A 17,500-nucleotide genomic window follows, 5' to 3' on the forward strand; every position below is an offset into this window, starting at 1 on the left:
TTGTCGGGTGCCATTTATTTTTTATTATGATTTTATTATACCTGCATATTTCTTCTTTTGTCTGTCCTCTTCTCTATTTTTCTCATATCTCCTCTTCTCTCTCTTCTCTCTTGTCGGTTGCCATTTATTTTTTATTATTATTTTATTATACCTGCTGATTTTTTCTTTTGTCTGTCCTCTTCTCTACTTTTCTCATATCTCCTCTTCGCTCTCTCTTCTCTCTTGTCGGATGCCATTTATTTTTTATTATTATTCTATTATACCTGCTGATTTTTTCTTTTGTCTGTCCTCTTCTCTACTTTTCTCATATCTCCTCTTCTCTCTCTCTCTTCTCTCTTGTCGGGTGCCATTTATTTTTTATTATGATTTTATTATACCTGCTGATTTTTTCTTTTGTCTGTCCTCTTCTCTACTTTTCTCATATCTCCTCTTCTCTCTCTCTTCTCTCTTGTCGGGTGCCATTTATTTTTTTATTATTATTTTATTATACCTGCTGATTTTTTTCTTTTGTCTGTCCTCTTCTCTACTTTTCTCATATCTCCTCTTCTCTCTCTCTTCTCTCTTGTCGGATGCCATTTTTACTCAGACGTTGCACATTTCCTCTGACAGCGACAGTCATATCCTGACACTGGTGGAAAGACGTCCTATTCATCTCCTAATTCTGATTTTTTTATTCATTTCGGCTATTTGTCTTTTCTTTCTTCTCTTCTCTTTTCGTTTTTATTCATCCTTTCGTTTGTTTGTTTTCCATTTTTCTTTTTCTCTGCTTTGGTGTTTCTGTCTTTATCCTTTTACTTCTTCTTGTCCTCCGTTACCGTTCCTGTTCTTATATTCCTCCTTCCCTTCCTTCTTATCTTTTTCTCTTCCTCTTTCCCTCCTCTCCTTCCACCATTCCTTCCACCCTCCATCTCCCCCTTCCTCCTTTCCATCCTTTCCATTTCCTCTACCAATCCACCTCCCCTTCCCTCCCTCCTCCCCCCTCCTTTCCATTCCCTCCACCCTCCTCCCATCTTTCCATTCCCTCCATCGCCCTCCTTTCCATTCCCTCCACCCATCCGCCTCCCCTCCACTTCCCCTTTCCTCCCTCCTACCCCCTTCTTTCCATTCCCTCCACCCATCCACCTCTTCTTCCCTCCCTCCTCCCCCCTCCTTTCCATTCCCTCCACCGCCCTTCCTCCCCTTCCCTCCCTCCTCCCCCCTCCGTTCCATTCCCTCCCCCCTCTACCTCCCCTCTCCCCCCCTTTCTATTCCCTCCATCCATCAACCTCCCCTTCCCCCATCCTCTTCCCATCCCCTCCACCGCCCTCCTTTCCATACCCTCCACCTATCCACCTCCCCTTCGCTCCCTCTTCCTCCCTTCTTTCCATTCCCTCCACCCTCCGTCTCCCCTTCCCTCCCTCCTCCTCCCTCCGTTCCTTTCCCTCCACCCTCCACCTCCCCTTCCCTCCCTCCTCCCCCCTCCTTTCCATCCCTACCACCCTCCATCTCCCATCTCCCCTTCCGTCCACCCATCCAATTCGTCTTCCCTCCCTCCTCCCCCCTCCTTTCCATTCCCTCCACCGCCCTTCCTCCCCTTCCGTTTTCTACCGGGGTCGTGGCCGCCATCCCGTCGCCATCCGGCCGAGTTGTGAGCCATGCCAGTTGCTGGGGGATACGAGCTCAGAACATTCCAGACTGTCCTTGAATATTGCTCATCTTATCATTATTCAAATACCTGCTTATTTTTTTTCTCCTGAGGTAGGCTCATTAGGCCTAAAAGCTTTCGTTTAATGGGTCACTTCTTATAGGGTTTCCTACGCTGTTGACGGTCGGGCTAATTAAGTATATAAATTATGTTGCTGTTTTTTTTTCTTTTGTCTTTCTTAATTCTCTCGTAGGGAGGGAGATATTTATAGATTAGGAGGCTAGCAAAAAATGAAACTGATGGATTTGGATATATAAGTAGGCCTAGACAAAAGTATGGATATATATATATATATATATATATATATATATATATATATATATATATATATATATATATATATATATATATATATATATATATATATATATGTGTGTGTGTGTGTGTGTGTGTGTGTGTGTGTGTGTGTGTGTGTGTGTGTGTGTGTGTGTGTGTGTGATTTTCTTTTCATTTTCATATTTTCACACCACGTTAAAAGAAAAATAACGCCAAAAACTAAAATATTTCTCTAAACTCTCTTAATCTCGTAGGTCAATCACAGGTATTTTTAATATTCAGATCACATTCTTTATAAATGGATTCAGATGAAGATGAATAGGATAATGGAAACCAATATAAATAGTTTATTAATAATATATTTGCTTCAGTAGAGACATAAATATATGTAAAATCTTTAACACTTGTTGATTTTTTCTTGTATGTACACCATATTTACATAATTACAAAAGATTAAACAACATAGAGAAAACATGTAGTAGTAATACTCACTAGAACCAACATAAATAACATATGTAAGTATTAAAAAAACATGCATACAGTTGAAAGGTCAAACACAAAGCACAAACGATTACAAAATGGTCCGTTTCAAAAGTTTACAAATTACTAAAAACAAAGAAACAAACAAAAAATCCATCTCCTTTGCACCTTTGGATTATTATTTCGTCGTTATAAAAATCATTTTTTTTTCGTGGTGATACAAACTTGAATTATTTATTCTTTTGTATCAATTTTTCTTTTCATTTCGAGAAATACAAACGAAAAAAATGCCTATGAGTAATTTAATGCCTCACGTATAGCCCTGTTTAGCGTTCGTTAATGCCTCTTACAATATGACTTCCTTTACTTTTTAGAACGCGTTTGGAATACGAAAGCGGGATAAATAGAGTATAATTATAACGAATATAACGAATACACTGCACACCATGTTCATATAACGTTATATTTCCTTTTTTATCCGAAATTATGTCAAGAAAGAACCTACAGTCGAAAAGCAACAAACGAAAAATTTCATTTTCTTCACATATCTCTTCTAATCCAATTAAAATACTTGAACCAATGACTCCCCACAACGCAAGGCTTTCATACCTGCCAATTTATCAAAAAAAGAAAAAAGAAAAAAAAAAAAGAAAGAAAAAAATATATAATCCGACACCGAGCCACCAATGCAGAAGTTGGATGCGATTTGAGTGGGGTTCCTTCATCTCACTACCCCCCCCCCCCTCACACCACTCTCTTCTTACCGTGTGTGTGCGTGAGTGTATAAGTGTATGTGTCTGTGTGCGTGTGTACGTGTATGTGTGTGTGTACGTGTCTGTGTGCGTGTGTACGTGTATGTGCGTGTGTACGTGCGCATGTGTGTGATCCTCGACCTCCTTCAAAACGGGTAGCCTCATGAATCCTGTTATTATCCCGCCCCTACAGAGGATCCCTTTGATGAAGGGGGCAAAAGGAACCCTTTCCCCTCCTCTCCCCCCCCTCGCCCCTCCCCCTCCACGTTATCTACCGTCTTATCGGATAAAAAAGAGGCTCTGTCTTTCCTACTTTCGTATTTCCAACGCGTAAGATTTTGTATTTATTTTGGCTTTCCATCGGAGACTAATTTGTGATTTATTTCTATTTTTCTTTCTTTCTTTCTCCATTTGTACTATCAAAGCGATTTGTGTTCATCCTAAAAATATTAATATTCTTTTTTTTATAAGAATGACTTAGAAGCTGACTATCATAGAAATCAGGAGTATACTATCAAGTCTTAAGTTTATAAGTAACAGGTCTCGGGAGGGAAAAAAGAGCATATTTGGTCGCTAAAATGTACTATACAATTCCTTCTCTGCGGTCAAAATGGACCTTCGTTTTAATCTCCTTCTCTGAGTTTCCTCCAAAAAGAGCGGAAACTGTCAAAAAAATAATGTATGACGCGATACGAGATGATAAAATATGAAATGAAAGAAAGAGAAGAGAGTATACACAGATTAAACAGAATAGCAACACGGGAAGTTATATATAAGTATACATCCATCTATCCATCCACCCACTCATCTGTCCGTCCATCCACTCTTCCACCCGTCCACTCATCCATCTATCCACATACAAACACACAAACTCACTTCCCGACCTACACAACCGTACCCCCCCCCCCCCCGACCCAACACTCATTGTAACAAAAGCTCACCAACTTGCCGACGATATCAAGCTCAGTTCACAACAAAGACCCAACACAAGAGGAGGAAGAAGACCTGGAGTTTCGCACGCACCGCGATCGCTTTCTTGTCTCCTCTTCCTCCTTTTCCTTCTCCTCCTCTTCCTCCTTTTTCCTTCTCCTCTTTCTCCTTTTCCTTCTCCTCCTCTTCCACCTTTTTCTTTTCCCCCTCTTCCTCCTTTTTCTTCTCCTCCTCTTCCACCTTTTTCTTTTCCTTCTCTTCCTCCTTTTCCTTCTCCTCTTCCTCCTATTCTCTTCTCTTCCGACGTCGGCGAGACACGGAAAGAGCGAGAAAACTGAGCCACGCGGAAAGAGGCGTAAAGAAAGCTTGTGACACACTTTAAACGATAATGATGAATAGCGATAACGAAAGAAAGACAGGAAGGTAGATAGAAAGATGGGGCGAAAAAAGAGACAGTATATAAACAAAGAATCGACGCGTATTTCTTTCGTTTTTTTCAAGAGCGGATGTCCGTGATCTTTTCACGCCACTGTTCCTCGGCAATTCTTACAAGGGGAAGTTTGGTGATACAGGAGAAAATGAAAGAAATGGAGAGAGAGAGAGAGAGAGAGAGAGAGAGAGAGAGAGAGAGAGAGAGAGAGAGAGTGAGTGAGAGTGAGAGAGAGAGAGAGAGAGAGAGAGAGAGAGAGAGAGAGAGAGAGAGAGAGAGAGAGAGAGAGAGAGAAATAGAGAAATAGAGAAATAGAGAAATAGAGAAAGAAAGAAAGAAAGAAAGAAAGAAAGAAAGAAAGAAAGAAAGAAAGAGAGAAAGAGAGAGCGAAAGAAAGAAAGAGACAGAGAGAGAGAGAATGAACCATGATAATTATTTTTATTACTACGCGTCGCACTCGCCCCTTTCACGTGACCTCTGGCAGCACCGAAGGCACGAACCAAGGGACCTCCTCCATCGAGTCACTGGAAAAGCAATAATCTTCCGCCTTCACGACACCTTCCTTGCCTTCACGCACGAAAAAGGGGGACCTTAAACTTAATTAGCTTTTCTCTTCTCTCGGAATACAATTTTCTGATTTTGTATTTTCGAGAAATATATATATATATATATATGTGTTTGTATATAAGAGTCGTGGGGTTGACTCCTCTCCACTGGTATCAACACGAGGACAGCCGTCGCTCTGAGCATCTGGAATGGAGAAGAAACGAAAAAGTTATTCACCTGTGTATTTTTAGAAGGAATTTCTATATTTCATTGCTGGAATTGATGGTAAGAATGTTATATCATATCAGAGGAGGGGGAGGAGGAAGAGAAGGAGGTGGAATAAGAGAGAGAGGATGAGGTGGAAGGAGAGAAAGAGGATGAGGTGGAAGGAGAGAGAAAGGAAGAGGACGTGAGAGATAAACGATTGGCTAAACTCACCAAATCTTTGGCATGGGGCATTATTGGCGAGAGGCGGCGCTCAGATGTAGAAGCAGTTCTCGTAATTCGGACAGCAGGACGACCTTCTCTTGGGCAGCGGCGGCTCCTCGGGCTGAGAGCTGCTGACCAGCGTCGCCAGAGAGGACGACGACGACGAGATCGCCTTCGCTGGGGGGGCCGAGGGAGGGGGGGAGGGCGGGGCTGAGGGCGAAGGCGCGAGCGTCGTCGAGATAATGATGGGTTTCGGGAGGCTGCTGCTTTCGCCCCGGCCGGCGGGGGGCGCGGGCTGCCCCTTCGTCTGCGGCGTCGAGACGATCTTGCCCGTCACGGTGATGATGTTGAGGATGGTCCTCGGGACGGGCTTCGGGGCCGCGGGCTTGTCTCCTGCCGCGGAGGGCCCCTGCGGGGACGGCACGGGCGGCTTCGACGCTTGGGTCGTCGTCGTTATCGTCGTCGTGGTCGTTGTTATCTGGGGTTTGGACGCGTTGTCAGCGGGCGCTTTGGCGTCGCCGGAACTCGCACTCTTGGCGGGGGACGACGCCGGGGACACGGCGGGCGACGGCTTCGCGGACGACGCCGGGGTCGCGGCTGGAGAAGACGTGGCGGATGGCGCGGGCGTCGTGACGGGGAGAGAGGTCTTCAGGGACGCAAGGGACATGTTCGGGGACGCCATGGAAGACACCCCCGACGAGGAGCCATCGGAGGAGTCGCTGCCGCTGGACGAGATGCTGAGGGCGGAGGAGACGCTGGAGGTGGAGATGAGGCTGCCGATGGTGGTATTGTGGTCCTCGTGCTCGGACTCGGTGTCCGTGCTCGACTGGTCCAGGCTCCTTCTCCACGAGACCTGCGGCGAACAAGAAAAACACGATTAGAACAACGGAAACTATTCACTCGCAGAGCTCTACCGCACCAGCATCAACAAGCACCGATTGTTTATTGCTTTCTGCTTGAACTTACTCTTGACTTCAGGCTGAGAGTGTATGAGACGTTTCTGCGCAGGACGAAGGCGTAGTTGTGGCGGGAGGCCCGCGGCCACTCGCTCTGCACCAGCAGCGGGAACTCGTCGGCCTCGAGCGGCCGGTCGGTGTACGGGTTCTTGTTGACCTCGTGCACCGCGTAGTTCTTGGGGTTCTCCTTGCTGCTGTAGCAGTTGAGGAGCAGCTGCACCAGCTCCTCCGCCGTCGTGCGGTACGACACCAGCAGCGACTTGTACTGCGACTGGAAACGGGAAGGAGAAAAGCATAAATAAACCTTCTTGTGCCACTGGACTAAGAAACAAAATTCCAATTTTCAAAGGACTGAATTCCTCCTGCAAGCCAGAGGCGGCACTCACCCCGGGCATGAGGATGGAGTCGTGCACGCGCAGCAGCCCGCCGCGCCGCACGCCCACGCTGAAGCGAGCCTCCCCGCGCGGGCGACACTGCTGCAGCTCCGCCGGACACGCGTGGTCGTCCAGCACCAGGAGTCGTCGAGCGGGAGCACCGCCCCCTGGGCCTCGAACCACGACCTCCATCGTCACGTAGAACAGGTTGGGGTCGCGGTGTCGCAGACGGAACTTGGCCAGGAGCATGAGGATCAGCTGACGGCACGTTGTGGAGGACGACAGGCTGACGGTCTTGTACTCGATGTCAGGACGCAGAGACCGCAGGTAGACCTTCACGGGCGTCTGCGGAGGGAGAGAAGGGGCGAGACGTTAGCCATTGTATCTAGTATTCATTAATATCAAGCGAGAGGAAACAGATTGCATGAAGGCGAATCTATCAAGAATAACAGATCAATATACATAAACATAAAAACGAATCCAATGATACCGTCTACCTATCAACAAATACCACGGTGCTGACACCCACACAAAAGAGAACAAGAACGCGAGAATACCGTACCGACAATCAAAAACAAAAGACAATAAAAATGACGACAATAAAAACAACAACAGCACCATCGCAGCACCACTTAGCGACGAGATATCAATCAGCTGATCACGCCGACAAAAGCGCACAAAGGGGGAGAGGAACAGCGAGTAGATTCAACAAAAGCCCTTACTCTACAGTGTCATGCTCTGCCAGGCTGTGCCCCAGTAGCCGCGGGTGGGCTCGGGGTCGAGTCAAGAATGTCGGGTCACGTGACAAAAAAGTCGAGGTCGAGCGGGGGGGTTACGGGGGGGTCGGAGGTCACGCGGCTCGGGGCATGGCTTCTGGGCATCGAGGCCGGGGAAGGGGCTGGGCTGGGGTGGAGAGGGTATTTGGTCGGGGTATTACGGAGGGGGGGGAGGGGTAGATGGGGACTGGGTATTTGGTGTGAGTTTGGGGGGTGGGAAGGGTGGAGGAGAAGGAGAAAGAGAAGAAAATATGAAGATAAGGAGATAGAGGAGGACGGATGAAGAGAAGAAGGAGGAGGAGGAGGGAGAAAGAGGAGAAGAAAATAAGAAGGAGAAGATAAGGAGGTAGAGGAGTAGGGAGAATGAAGAGATGGAGAAAGAGGAGGAGGGAGACAAAAGAGAAGGAGAAGGAGTAAAATAAAATAAAATGTGGAGGAGGAGAAGGAGGGAGTAAAATAGAAGGAGAAAGAGGAGTAGGGAGAAAAAGAGGAGGAGGGAGAAAAAGAGAAGGAGAAAGGGAAGGAGAAGAGGCGTGGTAGGGGTGGCCTCGGGGGGGGGGGGAGTCAATTAAGGCGGTGCACCTCTACTGCGCCCGGAGAAGAAAGAGAATATTCCTCTCCTATCTATCCCAGGTATTCTTTCCTTCTTTCTCTCGCTCTTTTTCTTTCGTTCCTTTCCCCCTTCTTCATCATACGATTCGGACGATTAATTCCCCCTTTTGTAAGAGGATATATCATACTTTTTTCTCTCTCTCTCTTCCTTTCATACCAAACTACCTGCTATTTTCTTTCTCCACCGTCGCTCCGGGCTTCTCCCTCGCTCCCCCCACCCCCTCTCTCTCTCCCCTATCTCTACCTCCCCCTCTCCCCCTCTCTCTCACTTGCACCTCCCCCTCTCTCTCCCCCATCTCTTCCTCTCCTTCTCCCTCCCTCTCTTCCATTTCTCCCTCTTCCTCTCCCTCCCCTCCCTCTGTCTTCCATCTCTCCCTCCCCCCATCTCTCCCTCTTCCCCCTCCCCCTCCCCCTCCCTCTCTCACCCCCTTCGCTACCTGCCCTTCTAATATGCCTTGTCTTTAACGGTCTCGGCGAATGACTTGAAGAAATCATTATCATTTCACACAAGCCCTTGGGACTTTACACTTGAGGGATCCGTTTTCGCCAAGGACAAGGCAAGTTTCAGAGCACGTTCAAGCTTTAGAACACAAAGGTAAGTCTGGGAACAAAATTCAAGCTTTAGAGCAAGGCAAAGAGGACAGTTAGGTTTTAGAGCACAGTCAAGTTCTAGAAGACAGTCAAGTTTTAGAGTATAGATGAGTTTTAGAGCACACTCAAGCTTTCGATTCACAGTTCACAGAGTGGAGTTAAGTCTTAGAACACAGTTAAAATTGAAAGCTCTGATAAATTTTAGAGCACATTCAAGCTACAGAGCACAGTCAAGCCTTAGAGCACAGTTAAATTTTAGAGCCCTGATAAATTATAGAGCACAATTAAGGTTTAGAGCACAGTTTTCGCTGCTAAAATCCTTCTGTAGGATACGCCTTCGCACGCCAGTCTAATATATGTCGAAATGGTCATCTAGAGTATTAATGAGGAAGTGCAAATAAAGGTTAATTAAGTGTAAATCGCAAGAGTAAATTGAAGCTCTGATGAGGAAGTGCAATTGAACGTTAATGAGATGTGAATTGAAATGGTAAATTGGAGCATTGAGACGGAAATGCAATTAACGAAAACAAAAATAGAAAAAAAAAACAATGCTATGAGAATTCTTATCATCATATTCCTTCATTTCTGTTGATGTTGTTGTTGTTGTTGTTGTTCTGTGCATGAATATACGACGAAAATAGATATGCACAGTGAAACAATAGCCAAAAAAAGAAGAAAAAAAAAATAAAATCTATTCACTCCTCCCCGTGTTCCTCCTTCGTCATGCAGCGTTATGGCGTCGGTCCTTAGCACGGACGCGGCAAGGGGAACCTCCCACTTCCTCTCGCCGAAAAGATTTACCGACAACCTCGCCAGCGCATCACGACACATTCCATTCCGGGCCCAGACCCCCACCCCACCCCCACCTCCACCCCCCCTCTCGAACCGATAGGACGACGACCCACGCACACGTACGCGCACACGCATACCCACGCACGCACACGCAAACACGTACGCAGAAGACACATACTCAAACACACACACACACACATATACGCAGAAACCCATACTCAAACACAAAAACACACACACACGACCCCCCTGCCCCTACACTCACCCCCCGAAACATCCCAAAATATCCACACTGCATATATCCACACACACACTCAACCCTGCCCCTACCCTCACCCCGAAACATCCAATTCGCAAGACACCCACATCCATCCCCAAATATCCACACTGCATATATACACACACAGCCCCCCCCCCACCACCACCCCTAACCTCACCTCCGAAACATCCCGTTCGCAAGACATCCACATCCATCCCCAAATATCCACACGGCAATATCCACACACGCGCGCACGTCCATTCCTCCATTCCTAACCCGATTACCCGCCGAGTTAATGCCAAGTTCAAACCACACCTGCGTTGTCTTCGCTTGTGATTATGGGGCCGTGAAAACAATAGGGAAGACTTTCTTGCTTTTTCTCATAGCAGGAACGCCTTTAGGACCCGGGGCATGGAGGTCGCGGGTGGGTTGGCGCCTGTGTGACAGATTTTTTTTTAACGAATTTTCTTTTTACACTTTCCTAATGTATCCGTTTACTTAAGATGTGGGAAGGGGGTCGGAACAATGCAAGTGTGCGTCGTGGTAAATATCGCGGGAAGGAAATAAGAGAAAAAGGAAGAGAAAAAAACTTGTATAGAAAGCTGCAACTTAATTACACGATCGTTCGGATTTGAAATAAAAAAATAAAAAGCGCTCTTTCTTTATCTATTTTGTTTATCTACGCAGCGTGAACGAAAGCCATGGGAAAATCAAATACGAAAAAAAGGGAAGAAACAACTTTCACGTATCGCAAAATCCTCGTATTCATCCCTTCCTTTAAAGAGAAAGAAAGGGAAAAAAAGGAAAACTCGTGGAGCGTTCGAATTGTGTGAAAATTTGCCGGTAAATAAGTACGCCAAAGTGCTTCATTGTTCCCTCGATTTCGAAGGTTCCAAAGGGACAAAAAAAATATAACCCGATGCGTATATGAAAGCGGGAAATAACATGTCATCCATTACAAAGGCTGACGGACAGACCACACTTCAAGCAGAACGGGGTAAGTCCGTATCCCCTGCTGGGACAACCGCGAATTTCCTTTCCTTACTTGTTTGCAAAACATTTGTGGATTTTCGATTTTCCTCTGCGGGTTATTTATCGTCAACATTTTATAAGAAATGAAACGACCTGGAAATGCTGAACTAAAACATCAATTAAGACTAATTTCTCCTCATCACTCAATGTTGATCGTGAAGAAAAAGACATTTTATAGGCGTTACCCCTCGAACGCAGGGAGGGACGCACGCACCTCCGCGTTCGGCGTTTGTTTCATTTCTTTTTTTTCGTTCTCTCTTCCTCTCTTTCGGGGAGACAGGATGAAGGGGTTGAAATGGGGACAGAATCTAATGTAATTTCTATTGTTCGTATAAGGGGGAAAATTAATATTTAATCTATTTCTTATTTCCGGAACCAAATCACCTCGATTCGATTTTTTTACCACGGCGAATGAGAATACCAAACGCAACGGAACAAAAGCAAAAATATTAATAACAACAATCCCCATTACTTATATTGGAAAAAAATAAAACACCAACCTACCCAGTTTTCAGAGTTAATGGGTTATCGGCATATTTTTTTTATGGGGAAAGTTTAATGGGTGTCGTACCATCCAGCGAGCTTTACTTTAGGCTCGTGGGTGGCTGGTTGGGGGACGAGGGGGAGGGGGAGTGGCGGCCTACTGCGTCGTGTCGTGTCAGAAATATGGGTCTACTCCTATATATTTTTTTCTCTGTCTCTTATTGCATGTTTTTTTGTTCTTTTTTTTACATCGTGGTCATGGGACAGACATGTATATAAATAAAAGGTATGACCGTAGCAATTCTGAATTGCTGATATATAAGAACGATAATAAAAACATTTGATTCAACTTCCGGTAAAAAAATATTCAAAACTCAAATATCCAAACTCATAATAACGAATCATTCTCCACACCGCAAACATAAACATATATATTTCTTTCATAAGCAAGTGAAAAAAATGCAACATATATCCCAATCCCTTTAAAACACACATCAAAAAAACATACACGTACACACTCCTTTCATCCCACATAAAAAAAACGACCTACATACACAAAAACCATAAAAAATAAATCATACCTACAAAACCACAAAATAAAACACGAATACAAATATTAAAAAAAAACATTATATGACATTTTTTTCGTCATTCAGGGCGGCCTACATACACAGGCCTACATACACACACACGCGCACACCGCCCTCGACGCGATCTGAAGGCGTATGGCAGGAAGGAAACGGCGCCCAACAGAACAGGAAGTTTGCCGCTTAATAATGGGAACCGGACCCCGTTTCATTAGCCCGCCCCTGTCTTTCTCTTCCCCCTCTCTCTCTCTTTCTGTCTGTGTCTGTCTCTCTGTCTGGGTGTCTCGGTTTTTCTTTCTTTATCTCTCTCTCTCTCTCTCTCTCTCTCTCTCTCTCTCTCTCCCTCTCTCTCCCTCTCTCTCTCTCTCTCTCAATCTCTGAGACAGAAAGGAAGAGAAAGTGAAAAGAAAGAGGCAAAAATAAATAGCGAGAGAGAGAGAGAGAGAGAATGAGAAAGATCGAAAGAAAGCAGACAGAGAAAAGCGAAAATGAGAGAAGAGCAGAGAACAAAAAGAAACGAAGACGAGAGAAGCGAAGGGAAAGAGAAAAGAAAGAAAAAAATCCAAATCGAAGCGAAACGAAAGGAAGACACAGGAGAAAAGAAGAGAGAAAAAAAATCAAATAAACAAACCCATTAAACCAGTTATCTCTCACGTTTAATTCTCTTTTATGTCTCGCAGTCATCTCCCGAGCGCACTTTTCGGCGCCGCTCAAGTGCTTGTGATGATGTTGTTGGGGCGAGGGCGTGATGCCGCTCACTACATGGGCGTGGTCATTAGCCGTAGCTTTGGAGTGTGTCTGTGTCGAGGGGGGAGGGGTGGAGTGTGGATGGAGGGTGTACGTACGTATGTATGGATGTGTGAATATGTGTGTGTGTGTGTGTGTGTGTGTGTGTGTGTGTGTGTGTGTGTGTATGTATGTATGTGTGTGTGTGTGTGTGTGTGTGTGTGTGTGTGTGTGTGTGTGTGTGTGTGTGTGTGTGTGTGTGTGTGTGTGTGTGTGTGTGTGTGTGTGTTTACATCACCGCCAGGAAACACTTATTACTACCAACCAACATAACCCAACCCAACATATCCCCCCATCCCAACGGGCCACCCTCCAACACTCACCGTCTGCGGCTCGTTCAGCGACGCGGTGGAGGAGCACCTCGAAGACAGCCTCCCGATGGCCAAGGAGGAGAAGCTGAGGGTCGAGTGGAGGCTGATCGAGTCCGGCGAGAAGCTCTTGAGGTCGGAGAGGGAGGCGTCCTTGAGGGAGAGCGTGTCGGGGGACGAAAGCATGCCCTTGGCCTTGAGTGTCATCTCGGGCGACGAGGGGGAGAGGTCGCCCTTGAGGCTGAGGGTGTCCGGGCACACGCTCGAACCCCGGCAGGTGAGTTCGGCGGGCGAGCGGCCCAAGGACGAGGTGGAGCGGTAGGTCACGTGTTTCAGCATCTTTGGCACCTGGGGGAGGAGGAGGGGGGGGGGGGTTAGAAGGGTGATTGTGGTGAGGGTGATTGTGATAGTGATGATAATGATATGGCAACAATGTGATGATTGTGAATGTGATTATGATGATGATGATGGTAATGATATGATAAGTGTGATGATTGTGATGGTAAAGGTGAAGATGATGATGAATTAACGGTGAAATGATATAATAAAGATTGTACCGATAGTGATAATGATGGCAATGAAGCTGATTGTAGTACTGATAATTTATCTGAAGATCGCAGTACCGAGAACAAAGATGATTCATGACAATAGTGACACGCAATAATTATGGTGCATGGCAATAAATAACGTATGAAATTCTTTAACAATTTCGAAATAGATAAATAAGAAAAATCGTAAATAATGCAGAAATGAGAATAAAAAACAAAGAATATTGCCATTCTCTCCTCAGACGTGACGAAAACACTTCCCGCTTTCTAAAACCCAAAAAGGAAACATCCACTCTCAAAACTAGGTTTCCGCAGGTATAATTTCCATACATCACTCTAGAATATGCTCCAGATATGCTGCGCGGATATGCTGTATTCATCAACATACCCATCCATCAACGGAAGACATGAAGGGGTTTAAAGGGGACGGAAAAATATGAGCTGGCAACTCAGGCTGGTTAAGGGGGGGTTTCTGGCAAACAATTTGACGGAAATAAGATCAGCTGTTCGAAAATTGAAAAAATTATAAAAGTTTTATTTTAAGAGTGATGATGGTAAAAATAATAATGAAGTTTATCCTTTGCGTGTAGTAGTGGTAATAATTAAACAGGTAAAAATTCTAATTCTAATAGTAATAAGAATGGGGGATGTAGTTATCTAAAGTATATTACTAAAACCACCAAGAAAAATAACAAAGGCTAACCTAACTTGCTAAAAAAAGGTATACAACATGACATGTACAACACACAGAATATCTTTCTCTCTATTCATACTGTACATAGATACATGCACGCACGCACGGACACACACACACATAAATAAAAGATAAGAGGTCAGACATGGTTAACTGATAACAGGTGACCTATCGTCGCATTCTGACCCCATCGCTTATCAACCAGAGTTTCATTTGATTCATGAAAAACTATCATGATAATATGATCATAAAATGCAGACAAGAACACATCATTATAAAATGTCTATTTACAAAACAATTTTAGGGGTTAATATACATGAAGAAATATATATATACAACAATTTGCATGGACATTAATAATATAATAAAAAATAACTCACCAAATTTGAAAACACATCACAAAATTCACAAGTACATCTTGCTGTATCCAAAAAGGGGTGTATATATCCTTGGTATAATCTTCGGCACTATCAATTCTCTTTCCTTTTCCGGTGTCACTCACAAAATCGCACGAGAGAAGTACGCACACTCCCACCTTGGTTAAGTCACAACATAGACTGCGTTACATTTTCTTTCCTGGCTTGGTGCCCGTGAAGCCTCAGTTGCCATGTTTTATTTTTCCCTTATTAATTACGGTAACTATCAGTGTCTTATTTATTTCATTATTGTACCAGAATTTGTTTGTAAAATATTTGCAATTACCCAAGATATACTCGTAATAATAAAGAAATTTATCTATTTATTTGTTATTATATATATAAATAAACACGTACCCACAACTTTCCTAGTTCCGGTGCTCCTCAGCTTGCTCGACGCTCATTGGTTGGATGTCTGTCCGTGACGTCACGCGAAAGAAAGTCTGTCATTGGTCAACTCTTTAAGGGAATTCAATAGCACGGAGAGAGCAAAAGAAAGGGAGGAAGAGGTGTGTAAGAGATAGGTGGAATAAAGGGAACGATAGAACAATATACAGCGATAAAAAGGGAGAAATCTCTCTCTCTTTCTCTCTCTCTCTCTCTCTCTCTCTCTCTCTCTCTCTCTCTCTCTCTCTCTCTCTCTCTCTCTCTCTCTCTCTCTCTCTCTCTCTCTCTCTCTCTCTCTCTCTCTCTCTCTCTCTCTCTCTCTCTCTCTCTCTCTTCCGCCTCATTATCCCTTCCTGTTTTCCTTCGACCCCCTTTTTCTGCTCTATTCCCCTTTCTCTCCCTCTCCCTTCTCACCATCTTTCCTTCTCTCCTCCTTGTCCTTCAAGCTCTTCCTGTCCCTTCCCTCCCTCTCGCTCCCCTTCCCTCTCCCTTCCAATCCATCAATCTGTCATTTCCTTACCCTTCTTTCCTATTTTCTTCCATCCTCAATCATCTTCCTCTATTTTCTCCTTTCTTCCCTTTCTTTCTCTCCTTCCTTCTCTCATCCTCTTCTTCCCTTCTCTCTGTCCATCAGCCTACCCTTCTCTCCCATATTTTCTCCTACTTCCTCTTCCTTCCCTCCCTCTCTTTCTCTCCAATTTGCCCTCTTCCTCTCCCCCTCCATCCTTGGTATGATCTTCGGCACACCTCCCTCCTCCTTCCTTCTTTTTGTTCCAACTCCAGTTCTCTATTCTATCCCTCTCTTCCCTACCCTAATATTCCCCCCTCTCTTTGTTTTTCTCTCCTTCCCTCATTTTTCCTCTCCCTCCTTCCTCCTCTCCCGCCCCTTTCCTCCTTCTTCCTCTCCCTCCTCTTTCTCCCTTTCCCTCCTTCATATTCTCTATATCTTTCCTCCCTCTTCTCTCATGATTTCCGTCTTTCCTCTTCTCCCTCTTCTCACTCCATTTCCTTCCTTCCTACTCTCTTTTCTTTCCCCTCTTTCCTCCTTCTTCTCGCTCTCCTTCCCTCCTTCCTCCTCTCTATCCCTTTCCTCTCCTTCCCTCTTTCTTCCTCTCCCCCCTCTCACATTCATCTCGCACCCCGACCCCCCCTCTTCCCACCTTCCCTCCTTTTATCTAACCTCTTCATTCTCCTCTATTCCTCTCCCACCTCCCTCCACCTTCTTCCTCTCCCTCCTCTTTCTCCCTTTCCCTCTTTCATATTCTCTATATCTTTCCTCCCTCTTCTCTCTTGATTTCCGTCTTTCCTCTTCTCCCTCTTCTCACTCCATTTCCTTCCTTCCTCCTCTCTTTTCTTTCCCTCTTTCCTCCTTCTTCTCGCTCTCCTTCCCTCCTTCCTCCTCTCTATCCCTTTCCTCTCCTTCCCTCTTTCATCCTCTCACATTCATCTCGCACCCCGACCCCCCTCTTCCCACCTTCCCTCTTTTTATCTAACCTCTTCATTCTCCTCTATTCCTCTCCCACCTCCCTCCTCTATCTGCATCTCCACCATCTTCCCATCTCACCTCCCCACCTCCCTCCTTCCCCAAACCCCACCCTCATCCCTCTCCTCCCACCTCCCTCTCCCCTTTCCTCCCACCTCCTTCTCCTCTGTCCCTCTCCTCTCACTTCCTCTCCTCCCATCTCCCACCTCCAGTCCCCCCTCTCCTCCCATCTCCCACCTCCAGTCCCCCTCTCCTCTGTCCCCTCCTCCCATCTCCCACCTCCAGTCCCCCTCTCCTCTGTCCCTCTCCCATCTCCCACCTCCAGTCCCTCCTCTCCTCTGTCCCTCTCCTCCCATCTCCCACCTCCAGTCCCCCTCTCCTCTCATCTCCCACTTCCAGTCCACCCTCTCCTCCCATCTCCCACCTCCAGTCCCCCCTCTCCTCCCATCTCCCACCTCCAGTCCCCCCTCTCCTCCCAACTCCCACCTCCAGTCCCCCCTCTCCTCTCATCTCCCACCTCCCACCTCACCCCTCTCCTCTGTCTCTCTCCTCTCACCTCCCCTCTCCCCTGTACTTCTCCTCTCATCTCCCACCTCACCCCTCTCCTCTGTCCCTCTCCTCCCACCTCCCATTCTCATCCTCCCACCTCGTCTTCCCCCCTCCTCTACCCCCCTCCTTCTCAGCATGGGATCTTCGACGTCCCTTGTGTCAGGTACCTAACGAGGGTACTCCTGGTTACTGCGTTTGCTCCTAGCTATTTAACACCTACCTGGCATCGACAGTTAGAACGGAGATCGTCATCGATAAAGCCCATAAACTTCGGAGATCCTGTAGAACTGTGAGAACTGGGTTTACTTCACACGCAAGATGGAGTTGTGTTGGTTTGTGT

General features: G+C 45.9%; 1 protein-coding gene across 2 annotated transcripts; it reads right to left on the reverse strand.

Annotated features, from left to right (window-relative positions):
- Positions 1-2,301: 2,301 nt before the first annotated feature.
- LOC113811070 (uncharacterized) lies at positions 2,302-14,865 on the reverse strand. 2 transcript variants are annotated; one of them, XR_011398944.1, is made up of 7 exons: positions 14,706-14,865; positions 13,099-13,431; positions 6,870-7,202; positions 6,494-6,754; positions 5,537-6,380; positions 4,363-5,302; positions 2,302-4,314 (listed from the first exon to the last, which is right to left on the reverse strand). XR_011398944.1 is itself a non-coding variant. In XM_027362741.2 (6 exons), the coding sequence occupies exons 2-5, from the start codon at positions 13,420-13,422 to the stop codon at positions 5,577-5,579; spliced, it is 1,722 nt and encodes a 573-aa protein (XP_027218542.2). In that variant the 5' UTR covers positions 13,423-13,431; positions 14,706-14,865; the 3' UTR covers positions 2,302-5,302; positions 5,537-5,576. The 2 variants fall into 2 exon arrangements, 1 of the variants encoding a protein (XP_027218542.2); XM_027362741.2 differs by having other exon boundaries at positions 2,302-5,302.
- Between the last annotated feature and the right edge of the window lie 2,635 nt (positions 14,866-17,500).

The sequence above is a fragment of the Penaeus vannamei genome, chromosome 12 (assembly GCF_042767895.1).
Source record: "Penaeus vannamei isolate JL-2024 chromosome 12, ASM4276789v1, whole genome shotgun sequence".
Classification (NCBI taxonomy): domain Eukaryota; kingdom Metazoa; phylum Arthropoda; class Malacostraca; order Decapoda; family Penaeidae; genus Penaeus; species Penaeus vannamei.

Bases quoted from the DNA above. Each gene is read 5' to 3' on its own strand.
- LOC113811070 (XM_027362741.2), bottom strand. From the start codon at position 13,422: ATGCTGAAACACGTGACCTACCGCTCCACCTCGTCCTTGGGCCGCTCG. The intron at 6,755-6,869 runs GTGAGTGCCGCC...TCCCGTTTCCAG, and splicing joins ACTCCATCCTCATGCCCGGG to TCGCAGTACAAGTCGCTGCT. The intron at 6,381-6,493 runs GTAAGTTCAAGC...TGTTCGCCGCAG, and splicing joins CTCTCAGCCTGAAGTCAAGA to GTCTCGTGGAGAAGGAGCCT.